Raw genomic sequence first — 20259 nt, forward strand, 5'->3', positions numbered from 1 at the left:
TAGTCTTTTAGGTAGGGTAAAGAAAGAAGGCTAATATAGCTATTAAGAGGTAAACCTATAGGTAGTATTAATACTGCTTAATTAAGGCAGTAATTATACTATTAAGGCAAATAAACCTTCTATAATTTTAACCTTTAAGATATAGGCCTACTATAAGGGCCTTATTATTTAAGCCTTTATATATAAAGTTAAAAGCTTAATAGCCTTATAAGGCTAATAATAAGGAAAAAAAAAAGAAAAAAAAATATTATATTATATTAAAAAATAAGTATTTTATTATATTATCTTTTTATTTAAGACTTTAATTAGCTATATTTTATATATTACTATAAAGATATTTTAACTTTTTAATATATATTTAATTTAAAATTTTAAAAACTTATAATTAAAATTATAATAGACTTTAAGCTAAAATTTAAATATTTTATAATTAAAAACTTATATAATTTTAAATTAAATTAAGTAAGATTTAAAATTAAAGTTTTAATATATTAGAAATTAAAATAAATAAAGTTCTAAATTAAAGCTTTTAATACTTTAAAACTATTTTTAATATATAAATAAAGAGGTAAAAATAATCCCTTTATAAAAAGTAATATATATATATATATATATATATATATATTATAGGCTTAGGCTTTATTTAAGCCTTTATAGAACTATATAACTTAAGGGTTTAATTTAAACTTAAGTTAAAACTTAATAGTATATAAAGAGATTTCTTTAAGAAATTTCTTTCTTTTCTTTAAGTTTAATAATATTAATATTAATATCCTTTTAGTTATAGTTATAGTTAAGGAGCCAGTCTATAATAATATTATATATTTACTATAAAGGTTAAGTCTTTTTATTTAAAAAAGAGATTATAATTTTAATGCCCTCCACCGTCTTACAACCTCCTCCCTTTCTCCCTCAGTCGCTCTCTGCCAATCCTGATGGCCCTGCCTTAGCCTGATCAGCAATAGCTCTGCTTTCAAGCGCGTTGTTGTATGCTTCATCATTTCCTTCTCGAGGCCCTTCAGCGCATATCCTGGAAGACCAAAGCATGCTGTAACATGATTAGCGACTTTCGGCTTTGGGACTCAGGGGAATGACAGCGACTTACCTGCACCCAAGTTACCACAAACCCCAAATCCACCTCTTAGCAAGCCTCTTCCAAGACCCTTTATTCCTCTCGCTTTGGTATCTTCGTAAGGCTTCGTCACAATTCCGCTGAACGCATCATAAAAGCCCAAGACGAACTCCTTGCCCGCAACCTTGAGTCCACTGCCTAGTCCTGTTATTTCATCACGGCGCCGAACTTCAACATTCCAGAAATTGGATGGGGCGTTATGGAATCCGTTGGCGACGTTATAGAAGAAAGCCACGGGTGCTCTCGCACTGGCTGCAGCAAGGTCGCCTACGTATTTACCCGTCACACGTGTAACATAGAAGACGCGTCCATTTCTGCCACCTTCATGGGCCCTCCATGCCTTTTTATGCTTCTGGTGAAGGCCCGTAACAGGTCGACGCAGTTTCGGAGTGAGAAAGACGGGCTCGGCGCCATTGAGCGTCTTGGTTGCCATTTTCCGTGCCAGGATTTCCATGTCCTTCTGATTTGCCCCGCGTGGGCCTTTCCGGAGCCGGGCTTCTCCCGTCTTGGCTTCTTCGGGATCTGTCAGCACCTCCTCTTGCGCGTCGTCGACACTGGAGCGCCTTGTCTTTCCGCGACCTGGGGAATTTCTTAGGCGTTCGGCATAATCGGATGTGGCGGTTCCTATGGCTGAGGCGAAGCCTGACACAGCAGCTACGGCACCGACGAGAGGATACTCAGCTCCTTCATCTACGTACCAGTGTCTATGCCGGAGTAGCTTGAGGTTCTGGGACTGAAGAAGCCCAGCATCTATGAGACAACCGACGGCGAAACCACTGAGATGTGCTCCTGTCTTACGATCAAGCCAGTTCGCCAGCCTATCAGGACAAATGTCGCAACGAAGGCTGTCAATATCCAAGCGGTCTTGAATATCCTGAGCAGTACCACCAGCTCCATCCTCCTCGCCAATTTGAATAGCCATATCCTTGGCGACTTCTTGCACTTCTGGCTTGAGAGCAAACTTGATGCTGTCTGCCAGTATTTCCGCTGTCAACTCCTTGTAGGGCACTGATACGGGCCCTGCGCCAGCGCGAGCCATCATCTGACCCCAGAAAGGCTGGTCTCCGAAGAAGGGAACGATAACAGTTGGACGGCCGGCCGCTATACCGGCAGCGGTTGTACCGGCGCCGCCGTGGTGAACAACAGCCGATACTCGTTGGAAGAGCCAATCGTGCGGGCAATTCCCGATGAGATAGACGTTGTCGGGGACTTCGCCAACTCCGACACCCCCCCACCCTTTCGACACGATCGCCCGAACTCCTGCGAGCTCGACTGCTTTCAATATCATATTTGTGAGCGCTTGCGGGTTCTTAACAACGATTGACCCGAAACCGATGTAAATTGGTGGAGGACCTGCTTCGAGAAAGTCCAGAAGGTCTTTTGGGGGCGTGTAAGAACTCGCGAGAGGTAGGAAGGAAAAGCCGGTGATGTTCAAGTGTTCGTCCCAATCGGAAGGCTTAGAAATCAGTGTTTGCGACCAGAGGTAACTATATGGAATGCGAAGTCTGGAGAGAAGCTGGAATCCCCACATTGGACTGATGGGGTCGAGGTGAAGTGTTTGACGGCGGAACTTGTTGATGAGATCGCCCAACCTAAGATTGTCTGTCAGCCAATGGCTCGAAAGGGGACCAAGATACTCACCCTTGCCATGTTAGAAGCTCCATCATCATGAAAGAGAGGTAGTTGGCGACCTTGGCGTCGGCATCTCCGTAGCTCATAGCAGCCAGAGGATGGGGGAACGCTTTGGTAGGTGACCAAGGCATCGTGAAGACCATATGCAATGGAATGTTGAGTTTTTGGGCGCAGTGAATGTGGCCCATCGATGGAGGATTGGCAATGATAACATCCGCAAGAAAGAGATCATCCACGTTCTCCACGGTTGCCGCTTTCACAGGGTCTCCCATTCCATCACCAGCCTCGATACAACTCCTCCAGGTACCAGAGATAATCTCCATCATTTCTTTTCGTCTTTTCCCGACATCGCCCTCCTTGAGACTGTCCTTGTTCGGTAGTAATCCAGGGTTCTTGACCATGTACGCCATGAGAGCTTCAGGGTCTCCGCCAATGTTGAAGAACTCAACACCTTGTGCTTCCACAAACTCCTTGAAACTCGCATGTGTGCATATTCGTACTCGATGACCGTAGGGAGGCTTCATCAACAATTGCGCGATGGGAATGAATGGTTGTACATCGCCTCGAGAGCCCACGATATGGATGGCAATATTTAGTCGGGGACCTTCGGCTGGCTTCTCTACGCCCGGGAGGAAAGCGACGGTGCTTGTTCGACGCGGTTTTGACGGCTTAGGCGGTAGTAAATGCTCTGAATCTGCTCCGTCGGCTGCGAATGCCTCCTTTAGGTGTTCGCACCATTGGGCCAGGGCTTGGGGAGTGTCGTGGAATTGGACTTTGACGCGACCATCGTCGATGACATTTCCTGAGGGGCCATTGTCGGTGTCACTGTCATCAATCGCGACATGGCCGAGTCCATGGGACTTGATGCGACTGAGGTCCATCTTGTAGGGCTCTTGTGGGTGTGCAGTGGGAGGAGGATGACGTTGGAAAAGGTCAATTGAAGATATTTGATACAAGCCGAGGTACAGGTACACACGCACGCTCGTTATCGTTTGTTAGGCCAAAGACGTTGAAATTGAGATTCCATTGCGCTTCCAGTCACTTGTGGGGTCGAGGTAAGATTTAAATGTCTGGTCCTGTCCATCTGCTAAACGTTAGCACGATGCAATGTCAGACGGTACAGGAGATTGACTGGTCAGGGATGGTTTAGGCTGGTCTAGACCCAAACTCTGTCTGACCTTTTGCATTGGCTTTGAATAGTGATCAACTGCCTGCCTCGTTTAGTGCTCTAGTTGAATGGGGTCTTCCATAGGTGCCGAGGTGCTGATAAGAATATTGTTGAAATGACTCGGGTTAGTGGGAAAACCTGGTAAGTAGTATCACATGAATGGGTAGCTGAGTCCGGCGATCCGAATAAATTCGTTTTTGTTCACTTTGTCTCTCCCTTACGTCATTCTACAGCTGTTTCCGTATCTCCCGGACTCACCTACTGGGCTAGTCACGGCTTCTAAATGCCGAGTCGCATTTGATCGTCCCAGGCTATTTTTGAGCCCTGCCCCTGTTGATTCTCTGCATTAAAGTTTCCTCCAATCCTCTTCTGCACTTCAGCGACACTGGGATGGCCCAGGCCCTTATAGGCTTCGTAGGCCAACCTATGAGCGTGTATCCCCTTTGAGAACAACGCTCGTTTGTCTTTCCATCCTGTCAAAGACCGCAGCTTTTCACTTCCTACCCATTGACTGAAGCTGAAGACGAAATGCAATCCTGGCGGAAATGATGGCTCTGCCCCAGATGCTGGGACGAACTGAACACCCTTCGTGAAGCGGTACTCTTTAGCTACAGCTCCTGCAACCTCTTGGAGTGTCTCGTAGCGATAGCCAGACACATTGAAGAACTGGCCACCTACGGCTCGCCGATCATCAAGTTCTGCAAGAGAAACGTAGGCCTCACCGCAATCGTCAACATGAGTTGCGTGCATGATGCTATCGGGATCCCCGGGAATCCGAAGAACCTCAGATCCCCTTTGTCGCTGATCAGCAGCATAGTTGAATATGGCACCGTAGTAGCTGTTTGAATATCCAAAGACGCAGGTTGGTCTGACGACTGCCGCGTCGAAGAGCTCTGTGAACTCGAAAACCCTGGCAGAGTTCGTTGTACGTTCTTTCAATATTTCAGGTGCATTCAGCGGGGACTCTTCAGTATGAGGCGCAAGACCAGGTATGCCGTGAAGACCAGTCATGCCATAGTCCTTGCAGCCAGATGACCAGAGAACCAGAGGTCGGACTCCGTTTTCGTTACTCTTCTCAGCCAGTCTCTTTACACAACCCATAACCTCTTTGAAGTGTGCAGCATAGCCTGGGGTCTTTTCCGTGCAACTGACGATTGTATCGAAAGTGTTGACCTCTTTGAAAAGTGTTTCCAGGAAACTGAGTTCAGTGAAAGATCCCACTACTGGAATAATTTCAGAAAGTGCAAGTTCCTCTCGAACTTGTGGATTTCTGATGAGGCCATAGGTATTCCAGCCTGCTCTTACAAAGGCTCGACAAACTGCTGACCCGATATAACCATTGGCTCCAGTAACAAGTACGTTGCGTTGTCTGTTTTCAGTCATGATTGGGTGGTAACTGTTCGAAATGAGAAATGAAGAGTTGATCTTCATCCACCATCCTGTCAAGCACTTTGAGATTAAATAACTTTTCAACGAGGTTCAGGTCCATTGACAACGTTGGAGATTATGTCAGTTGAAGGACGCATAACGTTACGATAACGTTAACATAACGTTAAACACCTGGTGGTTTTGGAGGGCATTTTGCCTTCGCAAGAGAGCGTTGTGCCTTTCTTTTTGAGACGGCCTTGCTCATGCCATTCAACCGGTTTACAGCTTCGTTCGATGAGAACATATACTTCACTATTCACATAACCAATTCGAACCATCATGGGTATAAGGCATGTTAGTGAAAAAGGTGAGACACAGCGGGCTGTAAGTCTATTCAAAGAATATTGGCGGTAGTTGACACTAAAACTCACGGTTCACGATAGGTTGATAAGCACTTCAGCCAATACAGTTCCGGACATATAGTAGTAAATGGCAAAAAAGCAAGCTATAGGTACAATAACATACAACAGCGGGGATTCGCTGGTCGTCACCGACCCAACTACTAATCCGCCGGTTAGTGGCTTGACTATGGGAGAGCGGACGGGATCCCGTATTTTCCACTACCTTTGGTCGTATGTACCTATTCATTGACCAATTCGGTATATACCCAGGGAAGTGTTAGTCCTGAAGCTTGTACCCATGCTGGGCAGACTCACCTTGCCATGCCACAATGGCAATTGATGGTACTAAGACACCACTCTTGCACGGCTCTTAATGTGTCTCTGGCTTATTACCTGCCTTGTCACTGCAAACATTGCGCCGCCCCAGTGTTGTTGGGTCAAAACGGCCGTTTTCCAGTTGGCACAAGATGAGATAGAGAGTGCTGAATGGAGGTCGCTTTCGATGATGAAGTCGGCCAAGTTGAACGGTAAAGAGAAAACATGTCTATGTTCTGTATATTGTATGCCCCTCTATTGCTGTACCGAAGCGAACGCCCGGATGATCGCAAGCCCAGTCGCGGGATACGCCATGATCTTGTCATGCACTCCGTTCTTCAAAATCTCGAGTCTAATGGTTCCCTTGTTGGTAGGCCAGATGGTGATTGAGCCCCCTGCTCCACGACCTTTCTCGACGCTGCTAATTTCGCTGAGGAGCTCACCGTCATTCTCGGCCAAGTCCTTGACACCCTTTGCAGCTTGGACAGCTTCTCTGTAAAGCTTGATGGAATGCTCCATGGGAATATCTGTGTCATCCTCGGCATGCAAAAGGGTGATATCGTACCTCTCAGCAGCCTTTACGAACTCGCCCAGTCTGAACATATTGTGCCAAGTACTGGAAAGCTGTCGTGCAAAGAACGCAAATAGCGGTTTCACCTTTGCTACTGGTGAAAGCACAGGGATAAAACCGCCGATGCGGTACGTGGCCGTCAATTGGGGGATGTCGGCAAAGGTGGCTGTAACCACCAACCCAGCAAAGTAAACGGATGGTTGCCTGTGAGCGAGCTCGTTGACAAGAGCAATGGCTACTGCTGAGCCCAGGCTTTGGCCGAAGATAACAATGCGCTCGGGGGGGATACCTGCGGTATGCATGGCCCAGTTGGCAACAGTTACCGCATCTATGATAATACCATCTTCGCTTGGCGAGCCGGTTGACTCTCCATACCCGCGATAGTCGAACGTCAGAACGTGGGTGTTGACGGGATCAACCGAGTAGAGAGAGCGGTAGCTATCAGGGCGCCAACCACTGGCCATAGTTCCACTGGTGCCATGGAAGTAAAGGACCAGGCGAGCATTTGGGTTCTCTTTCAGTAGACGGAAGTTCAAAGTATCTTCAAACCTGTCTACCAATCCACCGTCTGGCCCTTGGGCCAACAATTCTTCCTGGTGCGACTCATATGTCACTAAAGGGAGCACATGCCATGTGTGCAGCTTGACTCCATCCGGTGTTGAGATGTAGAAGGGTGTGACTTGATGATGAGCGAATCCAAATTGCTCCGGTGTGTTTAGATCCTTGAACCACGTCAACGTAACTTTGTGTAGGTAAATTGCGTGAGCTTGTAGTCAGGGCGCAACAACCAACGCTCCCAAAATACTAAAATACAGCATAGCTAGAACGCCAAGTGTTAGACCAAGCGCCATCATCGTCGGCCGCAGGGCTGAAGATGCCGCCATTCTGGTAATAGGCCAGTAAAAAGAGACAGTAGCCGACCAATTTAAACAGAGAATGGCCCAGGGCTGCAGGCAAACAAAAGCAATTGTTTTGGTTGAAGTGTCAAGATGCAAGAAGTAACGCACCTCCAGATGTTGGCCGTTATCACACGGTGGAGTTTCAGGCGTCACGTAAGCAGCCACACCCCTGAAACTTGAGGGACAGGCGCTAAAACAGCCGATTGTAGCACCTTACTGACCAATTTGGTGGAGGGCATATCCTAAATTTGACTTCAGGCGCTTAATATATGCGGCCCGTTCCTAGATGGAACCAACACACTGAAGAATGATAACGATTCATTGGGTTGAACATGATGCTATTCGCGTCGTTGGTACTCAAGAGAATGCTAATGATGTTGGACAGTCGAGCTGAAATACATTTGCTTCCCGGCATGAACTGCAACGAGCATGCCTCTCTCTATCACATGTCAAGCTCTAGCCGTCGATATCAAGTTCACTAAAGTTACCCATGAACGGCACAGAAGCAAGAAGATCGACGGAAACAGAGTTCGTAGGCTGGGTCCCCGAAGATTCAAACCGCGGCACATGGTCTCTCATCACGTCGTGTCTATTCACCATCGCCATCTGCACTTGGACGGCCATTCATCCACGTATCCATGTCTCTCGCCAGCTTCGGCATCAGCACAAGTTCTACCAACTTGTCAAAGCTGTCCTGGCACCTGAAATGGTATGCCTTGAGTCTTTGCAAGAGTTCTTACAGGCTAAGCCGTCAAACGATGCGCCACCACTACGAACAACGAGTTCAAGACAGTGCATGGCTTCTACCTCTGCATGATGGGTGTACGCTATAATTCCGGCTGTAATGGGGGTTACCGAACTCTCTGGACAGGCCAGTATGCCTGGCTCTTGAATAACGGTCTGGTATCATGGCAAGATCACAAGAGTTGGGGCCTTGCCAAGGAGGAGATCGCTGACAAGAACAAGGCTGACGGTCTGGTGAAACTGGCTGCTCTTCTTCAGGTCGTATGGTTCACAGTGCAGTGCATCACGCGCTCAGCTCATCATCTTCCTTTGGCAACTATCGAGACCATGACGCTGGCCTACGTGTTCAACGGCCTAGTCACGTATGCTTTCTGGTGGGAGAAGCCCAAGGATATCGTCACCGCCTCCTTTGTCAACTTGCCAGAAATGACTCCTCTTCAGTGGGATAGGTTCGAGAGTCTGGCAATGGAAAACACCTTTGACGTTTCCGATCCCAGTCAAAAACATGACAACTCCATCGCTTGGTACGTTGTGCCGCGTGATTGTCGAGACGATGAGATTGGGATAATGGAGGATCCAGAACGAACTGCGGATGAAAGCGTTTCCATAACTGAGCCTAACTGCAGAAAGATCGAATCGATTGTCACTGAAGTCGAGGCCGGCAACGTCATCACTGAGTGGGACTCGAATCTCTACATGACAAGATACTGGCCACTTCTTTGCCTATTAGGGGCATCCTTTGGAGCCATTCATCTGATATCATGGACTTCCTCTTTCCCGTCAGAGGCAGAGCGTTGGCTATGGCGATTCAGTGCTCTTGTTTCAGTTATCACATCCGTTGTCTGTATGCAGTTCAGGAAGATGAGTCTTATATGGGATGGGCCGTTGACTGTTATCAAGGTTGCAAGTCCATTGCTTTATCTTGTAACACGAGTTGTTATGGCAGTGGAAGCTTTCGTGGGGTTACGAGCTATGGAGCCAACGACTTACGACACGTATGCACTAACCAACTATTGGTTTCACTTGTTATGATGGGATCATGAATGAGGTTGCAATAGGCATATAGATTAATACATAACTCAAGGAGCCTAATGTTCAGAAGCCATTCCCTTCAGAGTCTCGTTCGTCGCAGTTGTCTTGATTGCCTCAACAATAGAGTTATAGTACGAATTCGGGACTGTAAACAATGCCAGTTGAGAAGGTCAGAATAGCCTCGAAGTGGACTCACGATGTGGCCTGCATCAACGACATCGCGTCTGGGCTCTTTTCAGGTGGTGAACTTTCGGCCTGGTTGGGGAGGACTGTTGATCTTTGAGGCCACGTCTTGCGGAGCCTTGTCTATGGAGATGGTGACATCTCGAACCCTAGGAGAAAATCAGGGGCGTCTATCAGAAGCTGGCTAGAGCACATGCTTGAGTATGAACCTCCAAGTGAATGTCTCGTGGCATGGGCACGGATTGTTGAGTCTTCCGCTCGAGCAAGTGTTTTGGCAATAACTCCTAATTGTCCAAATGGGTTCCAAAGTTTGTACGATGGTTTCCCCTTTTCATCGAAGTCACCAAACAGGCCATTAAAGACGCTAGCCGAGGCCGACTGATATTGTAGAGAGTCCCCGGACTGCACGAGTTGGTAGTTCTTATCTACTAAGTTCCCTCTCAGGTCGAACACTAAAGACGTCAACACATCGTGTCTTGACTCGATCTACTACTGTTCCAACGACGTTACTGGCTCCCTGCGGTGCGTTCTGTCCAATTTCACTACGCTGAGTGCCAGGACTTGGACATGCATTCCATTGCGGGAGCTATCATCACCTAGGCAAACTCCTCGGTTCTATCCCATTGGCATTGATACCGGCGGTGAGACCACGGTTAACAAGGCCTACTCCCTCGCGTATAGCCAGTCAGCCAGGATTAACGGTTCATATATCTCGCAAGAAATGGAGAAGTCGGAAAAGAAGGTTCAGACTGTTAATCTTCTCCCTACCTCGTTCTCACACACCGCACAGGAACCGCATCGGAAGTGAAAATGGTGCCAGCGACTCTTTTCATACCGAGTACAGTGTCCTGGTCGTGCGCCCCCCTGAACATTACTAACAAGGCACTGACTGATCTTACTTGTATGATATGGGACACTTGGAAAGGCCGGGTTCCAGGCGCTAAATATTGTCTTCATATGTCTGGTCTGTCGACAGGCTATTCGACAAGCTCGAGACAGGGGGGGGAAGTCCGGGTACAGACGACCCAGTCCACCTACGACGACAGCGGAACTCCACCGCCAAATTTTTTCAGGGGATCAGCATAGTCACATTAACTTCCAGTCTTGGAAGGACTTTGTTCTTACACTTCTATCCGAGCATCACAAATCTCATGACGGCCATGAAGCTCTACTTGCTTGAAATCGACCGGCAGTTGACCGAATTCCAACCAGGAGGCATGGGCTTGACCCAGTACACATATAACAGCAAGTCTGTCTTTCTTGCAACCGTCAATAGGTAGGGTATGATACCGGATACCTTTTAACCACGGCACATGGGTTCGATGGTTACGGCAATGAGATCTCATCCACGGGCCCTACCGACCCCACGACCACAACGGCCTAAGATTCCTACTTTAGCTATCTCCCACTCCGACTTTCATAGGAATGCTGCGGCGTCAATTCAATCCAACCTCTTGCTTATGATATGGCGAGTGGCGAGCTGCTGCCCAAATGTGAGGCTAGTGGAGGGCTCACGTTCATTCACGTCGATGACTGCGGCAGAAACATCGAGACACACATGGAAAGCAATATCAGGGGTACTCTCTCGATTAAAGCCCATTAATCTCTACCCAAGCTGCATGCGGCGTCGAGCGATTTCACAAAGCTATTGTCCGACAAGTGTATCCTGGACCGAGTTCAACAATAGACCTCTTCCAAGAGCTGGGCAGGGAAGTCATATTTGGCTTCGTTGATGTTGTCATACGTTAATGACACAGACGTTGGGTCAACTCAAGTACTTGATGTTGTTGATTGCGTTGGACAAGAAGCGATACAACGATCTATACCAGGGATCGACCCTACTAACAGGTCAACAGACACGCATGTCAAAAGTATTAGGCATATGACACATGCGACAATCTCCTCTTTGAAAGCTTCAGTCTTCAGTCAGCTCCTTGGGACAATTTCGAGTATCAGCTCCAGTCGTCAGAAGGCACAACCTCAGTCCTTAGCCAGACTCGCAGATGCCACAACAACACGGTCATCAACGTCGTCTAAAGCCTACAATATTTTGATTGGGGGCAAAACAGTCTTGGAGGCTGTAACACAATGTCGTGCTCTGGTCAGTGCCTCGTACATACAGTTCAATCAACGGAAAGGAGCATGTTATCTCAGCTACGAATTAGGGAGCCTTGACTTCAGAGTTCAAGTACGATGTTGCCGGTAGTTTGTTGCCTGCTTCCCATCCTTGAGCAAAAGAGAAATGATGGAATATAAGCGGCTTGGTCAGCTTCTGATTGAGTGCGAAACAGTCCTCGAGGACGATTGGCAGGGACAGGCATTGACAAAGTCTTATCCCAACGGTGTTAGGGAACTAAACCAGTGCATCAATAATGCCATAGAGAATCCCAACAAAGTCACCTCCGGTAAGCCCGATGGACAGACAGACTTTCAGCTCATATTCGAGTATGATCTCCAGTCGTGCACCCTCAGCCACAACCTTGGCCCTCTAGGACAGCCTCCCTCCGACACCAAGCCCTTGATTCAGGACAAATACATCTAAAACGAAGCAGACCAACTTGCCCAGGATCTTGACTCAATTTGCAACGTGACTAGGAAACGCGACTACGAAGGGAATCATTTTTTAGAACTCACAGATCCGAGAGGCAACCGTAAAGAACTATGCATGTGATCCATCAGGCAACATCCTCACAAATACGGACACGACCATTTCTTACGGATGCAACTCGGCCACTAGAAAACGAGGTGCCGTAACAGCTTTCGATATCTTATGTGATAGGGCTTGGAGGGCAGTTTGCAGGGACACTGGATCTTCAAGTTTGCTTCTCAGCTACGACTCGCTTGGACTACTCACATCTTGCAAACGCAATGTCCAAAAAACAATCATGCATGACATGGGCTCCAGATGGCAAGACTGTGAAGTGAGAGGAGTCTGGCAACGGGGGCTCCTTGTTGCCAATCAGCAATGACTATAATGCTCAGAACAATAGAGACGGCTCCAAGATCATCACGATTGAAATGCTTCGTGCTGGTATCTGGATCGGAAACTGTATCAAGACAGGCTCGGGCAATTCCAGAGCACACGCATCTGGGAGCACCCGGGTCTCATCAGCTTTTTTCACCAATGTCAAAAGGAACGCAACACACAGATTCAAGGGCACCGATGGAATTTTGATAGGAACCATCACTTAAGACGACTTCGGAGCATCCAAGATCAAGATAGTGCAGCCAAGCAATACGAGCTTCGACACTCTCCATGGTAGAGGCTACCACGCAGCGTGCTTTACCCAGGGCTCCATGACGATACATCAACCTTATTCATAGGTGTATTGTGCTATCACAAACCACAACATCATACAGTGACAGCATTCTTCCTACCCCAAATCAACTGGAGCTCAGCGGCTCGCACACCATGTCCTCCGCTTGAACGTCATGCTCGCCCAAAATGCATCAAGTAAAAGTCAAAGGCCATCCTCCCACCGCAATTCTGTTCAAATATCCACCGAAACTGCAACTTTACCCTCCAAACGCCTAAAATGAGTTTATCCTCTCCAATTGTGTCCTCAATACTTTGGCACGGGTGTCTCAAAAGGCTGATGGATGGAGTTCCATCAGGTATGTTCCATCGGATGCAGCCACCTATTCCGTGGCTCCTTCATTTTCTGTGTTCCTCTTTCGGCGCAGATGCGGCAACGGCATCGCGACAACGCTGTTCTAGACGTTGGTACGATCACCTAGCGGCGCGGGCGTTTCCTTCAGAGTTTGAGTTGAAGTGGGCAGGTCAAGGACTTGGGACTCGGCCTCAGTGGCAACAAGATCCGGAGTTGGCGCTTCTTCGCTGTTTTCGTCGTCGTTGCCTTCACCATTATCCTCCCCGTTGCTTTCACCGTTGCTCTCACCAGTGCCCTCACCGGCACCCTCGCCCTCCATCATGGCAGCCAATCGAGCTGCACGACCTTCCTTTTTGCGAGGTACCGGAGCTATAAAGTCAGCACATCAGTCAAAGAAGCTGGGCAATCCGTGTCACTTACCTCGTCCATTCTCCTGGACATAAAATCGTCTCAGCAGGGCGACAGCATCATCACGACCCCATCCACCCTCAATCTCGTAGCCAGATTCGAGGTTTCCGCCGTCTCCTCCACCTGGAGGATACGAGACGCCCAGTGTTCCGCTTCCGTCAGGAAGCTGCGCAGGCTTTGGTGTTGGGTGCGCGCTGGCAGTCTGACCATCAGCGCTAACAGGAAGTGAGTTAGCATGAATACTGAAGACACCACCTGTTCCGCCAAACTTGTCGTTGACTGCGCCGAAATAGACCTTCTTAATACCGAGCTGTCGCAAGAGAGAAGCACACATGACGCACGGCTCTACTGTGACGTACAAAATGCTCTCTCGAATGATCGACCTATCAACTCGCGCATCAGGGTGGCACTTCTGGCCATAAGGGTAGAGGTGGCCCTTGGATCCATCTTCATTACCCTCGTCGGCGGGTCCTGATTCGACAGAAGATTCATCAGAAGCCTCAGCTGACTGATTCTCGGGCTTGGGCTTCAGGTAGGTTGTCCTTGGTCCATTCTTGGGGGGGTAAGAGAGCAAAGCGCCGAGGGCCATGAACTCAGCATGGCGAGTACCATTCCGAGTGACGTTGGTTGCATTCATGCCTCGAGCAATCACCTTCCCATCGTGAACAAGGACACATCCCACGGGTGTTTCGTTTGTTCTGAGAGCAAGTCGCGCCTGAGTTGAGAGTTAGCTGGAAGTTAAGGATCGCAGGGAATAGACAGCCTCGGTAGAAGGCGGGAGACGGTTTGCTATTTCCAAATTTATTGGTTGACTTACCATGTCAAGAGCTTCTTCAGTGAACTTCATGTGTATCGCTCGCTCCGCTATGACAGCAGGGTCTGTGTAGATGGGGACAGCAGGTACAGGCTCAACGGCGGGAGCTGCATCTTCGGCAGCAACAGCAGGGGCAGTGGAAACGACGGGCTTGGGGGATGTTGCGACGGCCTTCTCCTCTCCGATCTTCATACGGAAGAGCGAGTCTGATAACTGGCCCGCAGTCGGCGGTTGGTTCTCCTTGTCTACGATCCCCTGGGGGACGCGCTTCTGAGGCGACACCATATCGGAGGCAGCTGCAGATGTTTCCGTATTGGTGAGAGCGTTTTGTTGTTGGCGATTATCAGAAGCGGCAGATTTATCCTGATATTTTGTAGATGAAGAATCTGCGTTTGTTTTGTTGTTGTTCTCCCTCTGAGTATTATTGTCGTTGCTGGAGTTCCCCCTGCCCGTTTGATCAGTGTCACTGGCACTGTCAGTCTCGCCTGGAAGCACCCGCCCAAAAAGACGACGCAAGGCCTTTGCACCTGCCGCTTTGGCCGGCGAAAGACCAAGTGACTTGAAAACTCCCATGTTTGGCTTTGTCTCCTTATTCGGGCCTCTGAATGCCTTCACTCCCTCCCTCGCTCACTCACTCACCCACAATCCTCCAGGCTTCAATCCTCCTCTTTACTTCTCAGTGACAATTCCCTTCACTTTCGTACCCTCGTTGTCGATAGTCCCTTCACTCGTATCCAAATGTTTCCTTCTCTTCCCGATTTTTACTTTTTTCTTCCTCAACCCTGGTCCTTTGTTCCTCCTTCTAGAACAATAGGCTGACACCAACTGTCGTCTCAAACCCAAGTAACACAGGCTTTTGTGTATTAACAATTCGGACAATGGATAACAATAATCCGGTAAGCTTAATCAGAGCTCACACGAGACTTGCTTAACAAGAAAGTTCAAACAATAGACCAGTAGTTGGCTGTCACTCTAAGATCATCGCCAGATGCAATCACTAGATTTCTGGCAATCGATCGTACAGTACAGATGCCACCGAACAAGAAAGGCCAAAGTATAGTCGTGCTGCGTCTTCCTATGGTCCCAGAGATGAATTAATGAGAGACAAGAGGAGTAGGATTCTTCTTTTTGCCTTGAATGGCTTAACAAAGTTTCCCCCCAACCTTAAAAAGTAAGAGAAAGAGTTCAAGATACTCATGTCCTTCATCAATTTGAGAGAAGATTTCATACTTCCATGCTTGCGCTAATCCCTGCTTGATCCACCGTCTAATACAGATGACCCGCCTTCAAAGTCACTCATCAAATTACAGTCCCTCAAGTTTTACGGAACACAGATTCAGAATACGGTGGTGTCGTCTCCATCACAGATAAGCAACACAAACTTTACTGTTGGTCACCATCTGGCAGGCAGCATAGATCATATCACAGAGGAACGGATTTTAAATATTATACGGCCTTGGAAGCCAGTTCAATTGATTTTGGGCTCGATGCTCGCTCTATAGCAACAGCCATTCCCTGTCAAGACCTGCACAAATGCGCGGCCATTCACTCCCAATGCTAAATGCAATAAATAAAACAAATAAAAAAGGGTGCAAGCTCTATGATGGCTCTAGCCAAAAGCCTGTATGCCAACTCCATTCATTCCACCTGGTGCGCAACAAGGATTCATCGCTACACAGCGATGAGACTTCTGTTCATCGAGACCATTCGACCGACTGACGTCTTGCCGCTTCGTATCGTGCTCTGCAGCCTGCAGACCTTCTCTCCAATGCTGGGCATGATACCATTGACCTTTCGTTGACTGAGTGCAACATTTTGTGTCTGCTGTTCCCGATATTTGTCTTGCATGACAAACTGCTGAGAGACATAAGACCAAACGGTCGAGGCGATCAACATCGCAGCAATAGATGCAAGCGCTTCCACGCTTGACTGGTCAGATTGAGTTTCCAGGCCAGTCGTGTGGTGAGCTGGCACAACGGGCGCGGAAGAAGGTTGGGATATATCTTCCGCCACATTGTGAATCTCTGCATCTTGAGAAGCTGGTTGCTGTAGGTCGCCTTGTGCATCGACACGTTGGAGAACCGTTTGGGCGGTCACAGTGTGATTTTCGGATGTTCGACAATCCGATAAATCTTCTGTGCCTTCCGTCGCGATTGGCTGATAGCTTGATTGTGCTGTCGTCTTCGTGGACTGCGTGCCCAGAGTCGTGGTAGTAGTGGCGGTTGTAGTGGTGGTAGTTGTCTCGAGTGGTCGAGACTCTAATTGTGCCGTTGTTACTCCGCGGGCCTCGATAATATCGCGACTAATTGTCACCTTCTCCGAAGTTAGTTGCCATTCCATCAGAAGCGGGATGATCAGTGAGACACGTACGTTATTATTCGTGGATAGTTGAGAGTCCACAGAGGACAGCGGTTCAGACACAGAGCCATGCGCGGCGCGGTCTGACGGTGAGTTCGCGCTCGAGCTCAGAAGTTGCGAGCCGAGACTAGACTCTGGGGTACCGGCGTAATACTCCAGGCCAGCTCCAGGGTCGCGATAGACGTCTTCGCGGCCGAGCTGGCCATGGGTAGTGAGTTGTTGAGGTGCGGATGATGAGGCCACAGAAAGCGATCCAAACAGATCGCCATTCAGGTCGCCGCCGCCAAGTTCGCCGCCACTACTATAGAAGCCACTCGAGGACTCGTTTGGCGGTAGTGGGTTCGGCGCTGGTGACCTAGGCTGACTAATAGACTGCTTGGAAACTTCAATCGGGACCATACGCTCATCTTCAGAGAAGACTGAAGCAGGAGAGTAAAGGTTAAAGTCCACATAGTCGTGATTGGCTTCGGTCTGGTTGAATGGCATATACGCCGCAAGATCCGTAAGTCCTGCTAGGTCCTCGTCGCGTGGACGACGGAGTAAGTCTTGGTCTGTTGTGGGAGTAACAGGCTTCGTAGAGTCCTCAGAGAGGAAGGAGGAGGATCCAGGAGAGAAGTAGCCCTCGGGGTCGTTGAAGAAGTCATAGTTGTCGTCCTCAGTGGGGAACTGGACAAATTGTTCCCACGGCTCGACTCCCTGTTCTGTAGGAGCAGACAGGCTGTCGAGTTCGGCTGAGAAGTCCTGCTCGGGGAAGGCCAATTGCGTGAAGGCATCCTGAACAACGACAGGAGTGGCCTTGGGTTCTGGGGCCACTGTCTTTGTCTTCTTGGTCACCTTAGCAGGCTGAGCCGCTGTGCTGGAAACACCACGCTTCTTGTGGCTAGGATCGCAACGAATCTTCTTCTTCTTGCAGCTATCGCAAGCCTTGATGATTCGCATGAGATGAGCGTGATCTCGCTGCTCCTTTGTCTTGGATCCTCGGGAAGCAGAGTTGGTCACATCCCGTCCATCCTTAGTCATGATCTTCATACCAGGGAGGTTGGAGAAGTCGGTGGCCTGGGGGCTGGAGGTCGACTTGGGAGATGAGCGGCGAGAAGAGCTTGAGGTGTTCACATTGCTCCAATCCCAGGTAGAGGTAGCGGGGCTGGTGTTGAAAGAAGATCCATAACCAGAATCCTGAAGAGGGCTGGCAGTAGCAGGAGAGTCGGCAGCGGAGTAGATTGGGTAGAACTTGAAAGTCTGCCCAGTCAGGTGAGCATACTCAAAGTAGTCGAGAGCGATGCTGGCCCGCTTCTCCTGGTTGGAGGCGGGTCCAGGCATGTAAGCGTTGATCATGTCATCGAGCTCACGGGTGCCGATGGCCGGGAAGAACTGGAGCTGAGCACCAAGAGTAGGCTGGAAGACCGAGAATCCTTGAGGAAGAGTATTGGTGTTGGACGCCATTGCAAGCACGAAATTTCCGTTCAAAGTTACTTGAAAAGGCGGAATTTTGAAAACGGGAACGGGGCCTTGGAATTGCTGTAATACTCTCCAAATCCAATATCCTGGAGAGCTTTGGTAGGTCACGTCAGTTGGCTAGATGCGGCTCTGTTAGTCGATCGATGCATAAGGTGTGACAGGTTCGGATAGTTGCTTACTCCGACCTGCTTACTCTCACGTGAAGTGTTTGGGTACTTGTCAAGGAGTCAAACGAGAGACTATGGTGTTTTGAGGTCGCTCGAAATGGGACGTGCAAGTGAGAAACAGGAAGACTGCGCCAAGAGAGATGCGTAGAGTCTTGTTTCGTTGACGCGTATCAGATTGAACTGAAGGGGGATAGAGAGATAGGCAAAGCCTTGAGGTACCGAACTTGTCGCCAGTTTCGGTGTTAGTGTAGCGTGTGTTGTGTTTTGTTTTGTGTCAATACTGGGAAGGACTATTGCGATACAAGATATTCTCTTGATCGAATAATCGAATCAGTCGTGATAGTGACGAGGAGGAGGAAGTGAAGGAGGAAACGCCTGAGGCCGCGGGGGAGGGCGTCGTCGAAGTATTTCACTGTCTGTTTGATGGAAGCCGCAGGTGCCCGGGCGGAAGCATGGCGCAGCACTTCGAGGGAAAGTCAGAGTGGAGGAGATTGAGTCTTTCGGCGTGCTCGAAAAGGAAAAGCGCGACAAGGCAAAGTGACACCCAGCCACCAATCATGTTCCTGGACTTTTGTAAGATCCGCCCCAAGAAATATGCCTATTGGTCAACCTGACCCACCATCTGCACCATCAGAGCTAAGACTTCGGCGAGAGAAAAGCATTTTTGGTTGGTCAATGCTTTCAAGCCCGCATACGAGGATGACTCAACTTCCGCGACCCCAGATTTGAAACTCGTTCGACCCCATGTGTTAGTTACACTACGGTTAAGTCGGAGGCCGTACCCTCGCTCAGCCATTGTTGGTTGAGTGATATCTCGTCTCAATAGTCTCAAGGATCATCGATCAACTGGGGAAACGCCGAATCATCATATCATTATTGTGTAAACTATTGAGATCTCTTCAGTTATGACTCTTCGTTCTTCATACCACGTAACTTGGTCTCGTCTCACACCGGGTGGACATTCGCCTATGAGAAGATAAAGGCAAAAAGGCAAAGGTGCAAAGGTAAAGGCAAAACTTAGAGTGATAACTCCAACCTTGTACTCTCATCAAAATTTGAAGTGTAAAACCCTGAGGCAGGTCAGAGCCTGCCTGGTCTTGATAACAAAACTCCTGGTAACATTGTTGGCTCCGTTTTGAACGCCAAGTGAGTTGGTCGATGAGGGACAGCAAGACGGGGCCCAGTGGCCTCTTATATATATTCCAGTGGAACCAACAACATTGTGCCCGACCGTAATTATCTGGGCATCAAGTAAGCAGACGCAGCACTTCCCAGGATCCACACCTTGTCCATCCTTTAGTTCACGACACCAGAACCCAAAGATTGGCCGCGTGAACCATGCCGAGAAACAAAACAAGGGGTGCTGCGGGGGTAGACACCATTCTAAACTTCGACTCATTCTGATTGTATTCGTCAAACGTCCAAATAGGAAATCTAACACGATAGACGCCGACAGAGTGTCAACTTAACCCCTGTAGCCCATTCCGATCCCCCAACATGCTGATAAATCACCAAAACCTTAATGACAAGGCGCCGAGATGACTCTATCGGCGACACGTAGATACTTTGTGCAGATCCACTGCTCTGGCTTTCTTACTCGCTCTGCTCCTTTACGCACAACTGAGGCACTGCAGTCCCAATGGCTCACAAGGGTTTTCCAGCGATTCCACAGCAGGGCATGTCTGCAAAGACTGAACGGCACTAATCTGACAGATGGCTTGGAGCTCGCTGTACCATCCAGTGCTCTTGCTGCTCGAGGGTTTTGTACACGGCCATACTGTTGGCGAGCCTTTGGGGTGAGCTGGCCAAGCGCAGATCGGGTCGGACAACAGAAGTAGTCGTCGTGCGAATTCGTGGCTGACCAATATCCCTGTTTACTCAAACAAAGCAAGCATTGACCCCGAGGATCGAGTCGTGCAGAGCGGTTTCTTGTTCTTCGACAGGCTTGGGACTGGCCAGTAGCCTCTCAATCATCAAACCTCTTCATTTCGTGAGTTT

General features: G+C 48.7%; 7 protein-coding genes and 1 non-coding gene; 2 read left to right on the forward strand and 6 right to left on the reverse strand.

Moving 5' to 3' along the window:
• Window positions 1-863: 863 nt before the first annotated feature.
• FFUJ_05605 (related to sterol glucosyltransferase) lies at window positions 864-3645 on the reverse strand (the record flags this gene model as incomplete). XM_023578835.1 has 3 exons in its annotated part: window positions 864-1030; window positions 1106-2724; window positions 2774-3645. 3 exons carry the CDS (start codon window positions 3643-3645, stop codon window positions 864-866), a joined length of 2658 nt encoding a protein of 885 aa, XP_023431780.1.
• A 566-nt stretch (window positions 3646-4211) lies between these two features.
• Window positions 4212-5315, reverse strand: FFUJ_05606 (uncharacterized protein; the record flags this gene model as incomplete). Its single annotated transcript, XM_023578836.1, has 1 exon — window positions 4212-5315. One exon carries the CDS (start codon window positions 5313-5315, stop codon window positions 4212-4214), a length of 1104 nt encoding a protein of 367 aa, XP_023431781.1.
• Window positions 5316-5819: 504 nt separating this feature from the next.
• Window positions 5820-5935, reverse strand: FFUJ_r6. The gene has a single exon (XR_002792822.1). It is a non-coding gene; the product is annotated as a ribosomal RNA (ribosomal RNA).
• A 336-nt stretch (window positions 5936-6271) lies between these two features.
• Window positions 6272-7471, reverse strand: FFUJ_05607 (uncharacterized protein; the record flags this gene model as incomplete). XM_023578837.1 has 2 exons in its annotated part: window positions 6272-7329; window positions 7393-7471. 2 exons carry the CDS (start codon window positions 7469-7471, stop codon window positions 6272-6274), a joined length of 1137 nt encoding a protein of 378 aa, XP_023431782.1.
• A 505-nt stretch (window positions 7472-7976) lies between these two features.
• Window positions 7977-9262, forward strand: FFUJ_05608 (uncharacterized protein; the record flags this gene model as incomplete). XM_023578838.1 has 2 exons in its annotated part: window positions 7977-8195; window positions 8270-9262. The coding sequence occupies 2 exons, from the start codon at window positions 7977-7979 to the stop codon at window positions 9260-9262; spliced, it is 1212 nt and encodes a 403-aa protein (XP_023431783.1).
• Window positions 9263-11687: 2425 nt separating this feature from the next.
• FFUJ_05609 (uncharacterized protein) lies at window positions 11688-11987 on the forward strand (the record flags this gene model as incomplete). Its single annotated transcript, XM_023578840.1, has 1 exon — window positions 11688-11987. One exon carries the CDS (start codon window positions 11688-11690, stop codon window positions 11985-11987), a length of 300 nt encoding a protein of 99 aa, XP_023431784.1.
• Window positions 11988-13159: 1172 nt separating this feature from the next.
• On the reverse strand, window positions 13160-14851 carry FFUJ_05610 (probable TAD2-tRNA-specific adenosine deaminase 2; the record flags this gene model as incomplete). XM_023578841.1 has 3 exons in its annotated part: window positions 13160-13425; window positions 13477-14179; window positions 14282-14851. The coding sequence occupies 3 exons, from the start codon at window positions 14849-14851 to the stop codon at window positions 13160-13162; spliced, it is 1539 nt and encodes a 512-aa protein (XP_023431785.1).
• Window positions 14852-15949: 1098 nt separating this feature from the next.
• FFUJ_05611 (uncharacterized protein) lies at window positions 15950-18079 on the reverse strand (the record flags this gene model as incomplete). XM_023578842.1 has 2 exons in its annotated part: window positions 15950-16591; window positions 16649-18079. The coding sequence occupies 2 exons, from the start codon at window positions 18077-18079 to the stop codon at window positions 15950-15952; spliced, it is 2073 nt and encodes a 690-aa protein (XP_023431786.1).
• Window positions 18080-20259: the final 2180 nt, after the last annotated feature.

This window comes from Fusarium fujikuroi, chromosome FFUJ_chr06 (genome assembly GCF_900079805.1).
Source record: "Fusarium fujikuroi IMI 58289 draft genome, chromosome FFUJ_chr06".
In the NCBI taxonomy this organism is placed as follows: Eukaryota; Fungi; Ascomycota; class Sordariomycetes; order Hypocreales; family Nectriaceae; genus Fusarium; species Fusarium fujikuroi.